The sequence below is a fragment of the Solanum tuberosum genome, unplaced genomic scaffold, assembly GCF_000226075.1.
Source record: "Solanum tuberosum cultivar DM 1-3 516 R44 unplaced genomic scaffold, SolTub_3.0 scf00091, whole genome shotgun sequence".
Taxonomy (NCBI): Eukaryota; Viridiplantae; Streptophyta; class Magnoliopsida; order Solanales; family Solanaceae; genus Solanum; species Solanum tuberosum.
The window spans coordinates 1,401,020-1,410,859 of NW_006239016.1; the positions used below are offsets into that span (position 1 = coordinate 1,401,020).

Below are 9,840 nucleotides of genomic sequence, written 5' to 3' on the forward strand. Positions count from 1 at the left end.
TTCCAGTTAGGCACCATGAACCTACATTTACATAATTTATTAAATGGTAGAAAATATTGTACATATGATAAACTTGTGATTAAATAGATATCAGAAATGAAAGCATACTTGTTTCAGCTGTTTGGGCAGACTGTTTAACTTGTTCAATAGGTGAAATTGGAATATCAGAATGCAAACTCTCTTTCTCATGAGCCAAAGTAGTTTTATCTGTTGTTCTCCATCCTTGAGAGAAACCTATGCAAGAAATTATATTAGTAAAATTACTTGAATTAATTTAAATTAAATTCTGAAAAAGAAAAAAATTTAAGAAATCATACTTGTTTCAAATGTTGGGTGGACTCCATAACATCATCAGTAGAAAGAGAAATTGGAACATCAACTTGCTTATGCTCTTTCTCAGAAGCCAAAAACTTTTTATTCATTGTTCTCAATCCTTGCGAAAAACCTAATGCAAGGAATTGTATCAATAAAAGTACTTGAATTAAATTAAATTAAATTCTGAAAAAGAAAAAAATTTAAGAAATCATACTTGTTTCAAATGTTGAGGTGGACTCCATAACATCATCAGTAGAAAGAGAAATTGGAACATCAACTTGCTTATGCTCTTTCTCAGAAGCCAAAAACTTTTTATTCATTGTTCGCCATCCTTGAGATGCAGAAGGTCTTGACATACTTTGACTCACATAACGAGCATTTTGATTGAAAGATCGCTCCTCATTTTCAGAATCTTCAATTGAGCACATAGATTTAAGCCCTTGAGACTTCCCTTGAGCACCTAGTGCAAGAAATCATATCAGATAAACATTAGCAATAAATTAAATTCAATTCTAAAACATAATAAATTGTAGAATCATACTTGATGAATTTGTTTTGATGTATTGCATAAGTTCTTCAGTAGATGAAAAAGATGGAATATGTCCTTTATCAACACTCAAGTAGTTTTTGTTCATTGTTCGCACTCCTCGAGCATTAGACATAGATCTAAGACCTTTTCCTCGTCCCTTTGCAACCACACCTAGTATAAGAAAAGTGACAATAAAAAAGTTTCGAGTCAATGTTGTTCAAGAAATTGCAAAAAATTGAAATAGAGAAAATAGAATTAAACTAGAATGCTACTGAATATTTCAGATGCTTTAACAAAGCTCCTCTTAGTTGAGTGTTTTATTCAGCATTGACATCAGAGCTTACTATATTGGTTTTGTCAAATGATAAGTGTTCTCAGAGATTCTATGAGACATTAAATGTGCACAAGAAGTACTTATTTTGTATATAAAGACTGAAGGAAAATGTTCCTGGAATCTCAGTGTATAGTGAAGAAAATTTAGTCTCAAGTTCAATTCTTGTCTCTCTAGCATTCTATGTCTAAAAATGTTAGAATAGAACTGTATATAGTGTCCTACTTGGAAAACGATTGTGACCAAATGGAGAAAAAAGAGAAAAGAATGCATAAGTAGAGGGAGAAAAGTCCTTTAGATGTTGACAGAATTCTTTGGAAATATCTAAATATAATTCTGAGACTTTTCCACTCCCAATAATGTTAGAATAGACTTCTTTATATGTGTGTTTTTTACCATTAACTCTTTTCACCTTTTCGTGAGTTTCATATCTCAACTATCAAGTGTTTGCTTTTACCTACCTAAAGTAACACTCCCTCTATATTAAAACATACCTTCGATGTTGAATACGCCTACACACTCCTGTCGTCGAGTAGGAACAATATTTAGTGAACTCTGCATCGTGGTGTGTTTTGATACAAAGAGAAGAGTGATATATAGTTTAGATAGGTAAAAGGAACAATGGATAGTTGATATATGAAACTCACAAAAAAAAAGTGATAGTTGTCTCTTCACTAGGCATGACGACTAAGTCTATATATTGATGCAAGACTTCAAGTATTTACACCAAGATATACTTTTTCACAAATTTTCCAAATCAATTATGCTTTTAAATGTTAAATGTAGTGAACAAATGCCTTATATTTCTTTCAATATGATTAATCTTATAAACATCTTCAAATGCATCAGTAGCAGTAATAATGTTCATAACATTACGCAGAAGAAGAACGATCATTTTGTGGGTTATAATATGTACAGTGGCTGTGAAGGCTTTAGCATATACTATAAGCTTTCCGATGAATACATAGGAGCAGACAATATTCCTACCAACTGTTCACTAATCAGATTGCCAATTCAGTCAAGTCATGGTGATTTGTTCAACATGTTAGGTCTCGAAATTCTAGTAGAATGAAAATTATCTGAGGAATGTAACAAATGTCATTATGGTGGAGGTCAATGCCAGAGTGATAAAACCAACAATTTTTCTTGTCACAAAGGTAGACATCTCCAAAATAATCTGTATTTCAGGGTCAAGTTCATGCTTCTTAAGTCACTTTCTTGTTTCATGACGCATAGATAATACATTTCGTATTAATTCCTCCTTCTGTAGATGCAAAAACATCTACAAGTAGTACCGACCAAAGAATAGTAACAACCGAAAGAAACATGGGGGAGCTGATTCTGGTCACAGGTACAAGAATATATTTAATTGCTTTCATGTTATTCTTATTACAGAATTTTCATGCATAACATTTAAATTCTCATCATTTTGTATTAGCTCAAAACCTTTCTCTAGTGATAAAGAAACAAAAAGAAAAGAATTAAATAGTTTTCGGTACACAAAATGTATGGATGTGGAGTTGAGGGAAATTTTTTTCTCTGATGGGTCATGATTTCATTTTTTTCCCACAGGTGCAAGTTTGTCTACTGTTGGACTGTTGGTTTTACTACTCTTTTGCTTCAGAGAAAAAAAGTTGTGGTACAATACATCAGGTTTTGGGAATCTAATGCTGAGGATCACCAAAAAGTTGAAGAATTCTTAAAGAACTATGGATCATATGCTCCAAACAGATACAATTATACAGACATCAAAAGAATCACCGGTCGCTTCAGAAGCAAACTAGGACAAGGAGGATTTGGTAATGTGTACAGAGGAAGAAGAGTTGTTAGTCCTTCAAGTGAGAGATCTCTCTTCTCGACATAAATTGTGTAGTATCTAATTTGCTCGACATAAGTTTAGAGAACTTATGTGTCGTTCAAGCTACTCATAGACACAAGTTAACAATTTTGTTTCTTTCTCGTCTAATCTTTTTACTGTCAGATTATACTTTAAAATTGAATACAATGGTAATACAATAAAAAGAATCATTCAAAATCAAAGCATATAAACTGGGAACTGAAATTAAAGATACTAATGGAAAAAATATTCAACTAATTAATCAGCTGATAGAAAAAAATTGCTATGCCAGCCTTACCAAAATTTCGTGGCAGCAAAAATTATGAAATCCTAACAGAGAAAATCGTTAAATAGACTCTCAAATATCTCATCTTTGAACCTAAACCCCAACCTTGCCTACAAAACTAGCATTTTTCGTCTTAACACAATAACAATGAGTATCTATAAGTGCTCAATCACATAGTATTCAATTATCAAGAAAGAAAAATGAAAGATTTTACAGAAAAAGAAGAAGGGGGTTATGAATTAGGAGGAATAAAATTACCTTAGATGTAGATACAAGTGGTAGATGAATCGTTTTGCTCCCAATAATGCCTTCAAACTTAATGATTTAGGAGATTTTGCTGTCAATAATGCATTCAAGCTTCAAGATTTCGTAGATTTCTGTGCGTGTTTGATAGAGCAAGAGAAAAAAAAAATGAAAGAGACTAGTGATTTTGGCAGATTGCTAGCTAGAGAGAGACAGAAATATCTGAACCTTTATCAATGGATTTGGGGGTTTTAGGTTATTACTATAGAGAGAGAAACTATTTTTGTGCCTTTTAGTATTTCACTTCTTGTTCCCGCTCTTCCCTTCTAATTTCCCGCTGAAATTTTTACTTAGGGACGAGTTATTTTGTTTTTAGAAAATAATATACTTAGGGACGAGTTTTTTTTTTTTAGAAAATAATATAGTCAATTAGGGACTAGTAAATAATATCATCCTTATAGGTATATTTTAGGCACCATATTTATAACTTGTCACAATATTTTGGTCTTTAATAACCCTTTTTGTTGTAGTGTTATAGATGTCTAGGAACTATTGTTCAGAGGTGTTTATCCCACCCATACAAAGATATTTCTACCAATTCCCACATTGATAACAAAGTTACCCCATATTTTTGGCCACTGATTTCTAATAATTCTTCATAGACCCTTCCCAATAAGGAATTTAACTTCCTTAGTGGTCCATGGTCCTTTCCTTTCATATGTTGCAATGATGATTTTCATCCATAAACCCTGATAATCAGTTGCCGGTCTCCATAGACATTTTAACAAAAAGGCTTTAGTTTTGTGGTTTCAAATTCTTAATCCCAATTTTGTTGGTTATAACAACATCCTACTTGACCAAATGATACTTCTTCTCACCTTCACCATTACTTTCTCATAGGAAGTTCCTTCCCATAACATCCAACTTTTTAATGATCTTCCTCAGGATGTAAAAAAGGGACATCATATAGGTTGGCATAGCCTCAAGAACACCCAAGGATAAGTATTGACATCACCAATTAACCAACTTCTTCTCACATTTTTGCACCACAAAGTCCCTGATATTCATGGGCATACTCGTAGCTACCAAAGACAATCTTCCACATATTTGGTATGGTCCCCTGATATGGATCTAGTTATGGGGCGCTACAATATAAAATCAAATATTTTCTTCCTACGACCTATGGTCTTGGTTCATTAAGAGAGACATGTGATCTATTGAGTTTGAAGTACTCAAAAACTTAATAGTTCTTTTATTATAAGGCTTTCCGTTGAATTCATATAACTTAAATACAACAAGGAAATAGTTTGCTACTACTACTAAAATGAGAATTTGGAGGAATAACCTCCTTACTGCTAATAATTGCTAAGAGGAAACAACTTCTATAGGAAAATAATTGTTTCAAAGAAAATAGGAAAACATAATTAATAACGGTTGATTTAATCAACTTTTTGATTAAAATTTTCATGCATAAAACTGTTGGTATACTATAAGATGTCTTTGTGGCCACAAAATCATGGAAAATCTAACTTTGTATATTTAGAAATCATGCAATTCCCACCTCTTTGTGATCCTGAAATTGCGACCACTACAAATAGAAGGAAAAGAATCTAGCAAGTCCATATTTGAATCACCAGAGTGCTTAGAGCTAGGTTATGGTTGTAGATGAAATCATTCATACAAATAGATAAAGATAGAGAAAGGGTCATGCATTTGTTAGGGCTATTTATTATCTTGCCAAAGGAAGAAATAGTTGATAACTTTTAGTTGGGTTTTATATGACTAGCGATCGTTGATACTTAGAATTGGATGAAGTGTCCTTGATACATCAAATCAAAATGGTGCCACTGCCGGGGAATGGTGTTGTTTAAGATTCTTTGGTTAAGTTGAATTTTGTTCTTGTTAGTTATAGTTGAATCTACTTACTTTTAGTTTTGGTTTGCTTTTTTTTTTTTTTTTTTGAAACAGAGAGTATGAGTATGAATAGAAACAATGGTAGCCAAGGGGGCCACCAAGATGACATCGGCAACCTCAACGATGTCAATGAGCTGAATGCTAATGCCCCTCAAATTATGGGTGCAATTGGTGCTATTCTCTTGCCTCCGGTTGAAGGGAACGTTGTATTCCACATTACTAGCACTATGCTACAGCTTTTGCAATTAAAAGGCTGTTTGGTGGATTGGCTCATGAGGATCCCCATAGCATATCAGAAATTATGTTGATGTTTGCGGGCCGTTCTCCTTCAAGAATAAATCCCAAGAGTAGGTTCGGTTTAGGTTGTTCCCATTTTTTCTAATGGGGGAAGCGTGTAAGTGGCTGGCTGAATTTCCACGAGACTCAATAACTTCGTGGGAAGAGCTTGTCACCACATTTCAAGTGCGATTTTTCCCTTTTTTGAAGATGATGACACTTTGGGACAGCATTCAGAGCTTCAAGTGTCTGGAGGGCGAGCCAATCCATGAGACTTGGCTACGGTTCAAGAAGTTGGTGCTGCAATTCCTAACTCATGGTTTGCCTGACAACGTGTTAATGCAATACTTTTATCGAAGCCTTGATTCGGTGAACAACGGCGTTGCCGACCAACTTTCTCCTAGAGGTTTGATGCAACAACCTTATGTGATAGTAGCTCAGGTCTTGGATGGCATGAACAAGATTAACCGGGCATGGTACACTCGCGAAGACCAGGTCTCTCATCTCACTTTCAAATTGACCAAGGAGCAGCTGGAGAAAGTCCAAGAGAAGGACCAAATCATAGCCAAGATCATGACCCAACTTGACATTTTGTCTAAAAATGTCATGGGAGCTGGTGCTAGGAGTGTCAATGCCGTGGTTGTTGGGTGTGTGAACCCCAAAGAGACCATGTTTGAAGCATTGTATAATGATGAGGTGAATTTCCTAGCCAACCAAGGAGGTGGTTATCATGAAACCTACCCGAGGTAGGGTGGTAACCAAGGTTGGAGCAGGGATGAAGGTTGGAGAGATTGTGATATAGAGTGGAGGGATCGAAATCCCACTTGGAAGGAAAGGGATGGGGAAAAGGACAAGTACATTCCTCCCCATGAGCTCCAAGAGCCCAAGGATTCTGAGGGTGGTCGTTCTGAGGATATGCTCTTTCGCATCCTCAAAAAGGTTGAGGGGTTCGATAAAATCTTAAAAGAGATGAAGGACGATGTATCGACCCTTAGCCAGATGGTCACCTCTCACTTTGTCTCTAACAAACAATTGGAGACCTAAATGGGTCAAACTTCGTCTCATTTAAACTTGAGACAGCAAGGGGGTTGCCTAGTGACACTATGGCCAACCCTAAGAATGAGGTTTAAGCGTGGACTTGCGTTGTGCCGTGACGTTAACTAAGGTGCTGCTTGGGAGGCAACCCAAATTTTATTTTCTTTTTTTTTGTTTTTGGGAATAATCGTGTGTTGATTTTGCAGGTTGAAGTGTAGGATGTGTTTGAAAAGTGCAGGTTGGTGAGCAAAAGGTCCAGTCGATGAAGTGCCGAGGAGCCGAATAGGTCGGCGATCCCGACCTGGACCGCTGTTGGACTCAAGAAATTCTAAGATCAGAGTCTGTAAAATTCGGCGGGCCCATGGAATAGTCGGCCAATCGCTGAACATGTCGGCGATCACGACCTAGTCCGCCGTTCGGACCCCCACATTTACTAAAGGTCCTGTAAAACTCGGCGAGGTAAGTGCCCACTTAGTGTGTCCCCGAGTAGGTTGGCGAGCAAAATTAATGTCGTCGAATGGGCAAGAACTGGACGGTTTTAACGGCCAAAAGTTCAAAAGTTCAAAATCTTTCACATTCCCTCACGTTTTAACTTCCTAAACTGACACCCGCACTATTGTTTTCTATATTTTTGAGTTTTTACCCTATTTTAGTCGTCGATTGTGTTTTCGGAGTTGGATATCTTTTCCACCTAACATTTCAACTGATTTATTTGTCTTTAAAGGTTGGTTTTCCGAACCTCAAACTTATATTTAGCAATTTTTACTCATTCGCATTTTTTTTTATCTTAGTGAAGTGTGCTAGGCCTATATGATTTCATTGTTTTTGTTCTTGTGTGCATGCGTGCTTGTTTTAATTTGAATATCTTGCTTGCAATGATTAATTGTTGATTTCCCGAAATTTTCGTGCTTAAAATTGATCTAAATTGTTGGGTGGTGCTTAATTGATGTTGGGTCTAGTCGGGTGAAGTTTGAGTAACCTTTAATTGTGCTAAATGACGTATTTTGCCCGATGATGGAGCGCTTGACGTCATTCCTAAGGGTGTAAGTCGTCAAATGGCCAATTTTGGCTAAACTGGGAGAAGTCTGAGTATCTTGGTTGCATGGGTATTATGGGTCTAGATCTAATTGAGTTTGTGTATGCTTTGATTTTGATTTCAGGGGCTACGGGGTTGAATTTTTGAAGTTGGGGTTGAGAGTAGGCACGTTGGGTCGTTTGGCGAGCTGAGTCGAGCTCGCTGAACCATTCGGCAGTTCGCCGACTCCACCTGTATCACCTTTAATTTCATGATAAAATTGATTGTGGGTACTGTTACATTCGGCGAGAAATCTGAGTTCACCGAGTGCACGCGGCGACTCGCCAAAAGTCTTTCTACATTGCCCTTTCTGCGCCCCTAACCCCTAAAATACACTGTAACTCTCAGCGGGTTAGTCCTTGCTCGTCGAATGTTGTTGGTGATTCACCGAAAGGCCCTTCGCATCGTCGACATGCCATTTTTATGGAAATTCTTGAAGCCAATCCTCTTGGCGAGCCCGATTTGGCTCACCGAAGCTATTCGACGACTCGCCGACTGGTTAGGAGAGTCTGTCTGCAACTATTTTCTGCAACTTTTCTCGAAAGGAAACTAACTTTTTGTGATATTTTTGCAGATATGGCTAGACCAAAAGTGGTTGGTAGAGACATGCCGCCTTGTAAAAGGGCTAAGGGAATAACAATTGATGAGTATGCAGCTGCATCCAGAGCTATGGTTACCAAATATCTCACCACAGGTTGGAAAGAGGGGAAAAGGCAAGGCTCCTGCTCCTTCGTCACCAGAGGCCAGCTCCGATAATGACGGGATCTATGCCACTCCCCTTACCACTTCGGAGAGTGTGGGTGAGCACCAGGATCTCCAGGCTACCACTTCTGAGCCTAAGGATAATGAGGTACTAGCAGTCCAGAGAGGGGAGCTGCGTTCCAAGAGAATGAACGATCCATATAGGATCAGGACTCCCCTGGCCACTACTACTCCTCTGCTCCCGCACAGGCTGTGGTCCTAGCACTACCGGTACAGGGTCCTCCTCCATGGTCTATGAACATACTGAAAAATGAGGGGCTGAGGACCATTATAGAGGAGAAACGACTGTCGACTGATGGCATCATAGAAAGGTATCCCGAGAGCATGAGCTGCTGGAGGTCTCACAAGTTCTAGTTGTTCATCCGACCCCGAGGATCTTATGTTCCTAATTGGGTCTAGGAGTTCTACACTGCTTACGGATCCCTGGTGCCACAAAGGAAGAAGCCGACAGCCAAATTCAAGCAGGTTGACTATGTGGTCGTCAGGGATAAAAATGTGAAATGTGATAGTGATGACATCAATGCAATCTTGGAGGTTTCAACATGAATTGGGGATGACTGCTAATATATGATCAGGACGAAAACGTTACAAAGCATGAAGAAGTGGTTGGCTCCTCTAATATTAGACGGTACTCCGAAGTGGCACGAGACTGGAGCACCCATTGAGAAGAAGAACCTAAATATAGCAACAAGGTTCTGGTTTGACTTCATCAGCAGAATTATTATGCCATCCCATAATGAGTGGATTCTCTGCCACGCCAAAGCAGGTTGTTTGGGTGATTATGGCACAGGAGACGGTCATGAGGGCCAAGCAGCGCCAAACTTCCCTCCCCTTTCCGGTGTTGATCACCGAGCTGTGCAGGTAAGCTTGGGTGCCTAGAGATAAGAAAAAGAAGACTTCCACATCCTTTACCGACATCCGAAGTATGGAGGCGGAGTACTTGAAAGATGAGGCGGAGAAGAAAAAGGCTGTCCCAGTGGATACTTCCCCGGTTATGGATACAAATACATTACCTGCTGAGGCACCATTACCTACTCCGACCCATGGCCCTTCAGGTATACCTAGCACTACCCCTTCTATGACGCCTAGTACCTCTACTGCTCCCCTGCCTCCTAGATTTGGTACTTCTGTTGCTGCTACCTCCGAGCCACTGCTCACTCAGGATGCATTACTACGGATGGGGTAGCTAGCCCATTATGCTGATCGACGTGCAACCAGGCTTGAGGCCACCATTCCT

At 38.5% G+C, this 9,840-nt stretch overlaps 1 protein-coding gene across 1 annotated transcript; it reads right to left on the reverse strand.

The window, feature by feature from the left end:
• Positions 1-515: 515 nt before the first annotated feature.
• On the reverse strand, positions 516-1,037 carry LOC102587265 (uncharacterized). The gene is made up of 2 exons (XM_006347201.1): positions 857-1,037; positions 516-775 (listed from the first exon to the last, which is right to left on the reverse strand). Exons 1-2 carry the CDS (start codon positions 975-977, stop codon positions 516-518), a joined length of 381 nt encoding a protein of 126 aa, XP_006347263.1. The 5' UTR covers positions 978-1,037.
• Between the last annotated feature and the right edge of the window lie 8,803 nt (positions 1,038-9,840).

Excerpts from the sequence above, each read along its gene's own strand:
- LOC102587265 (XM_006347201.1), bottom strand. The coding sequence starts at position 977 with ATGTCTAATGCTCGAGGAGTGCGAACAATGAACAAAAACTACTTGAGT. Across the intron at positions 776-856 it reads CATCAAAACAAATTCATCAA|GTGCTCAAGGGAAGTCTCAA; the intron begins GTATGATTCTAC and ends TTCTTGCACTAG.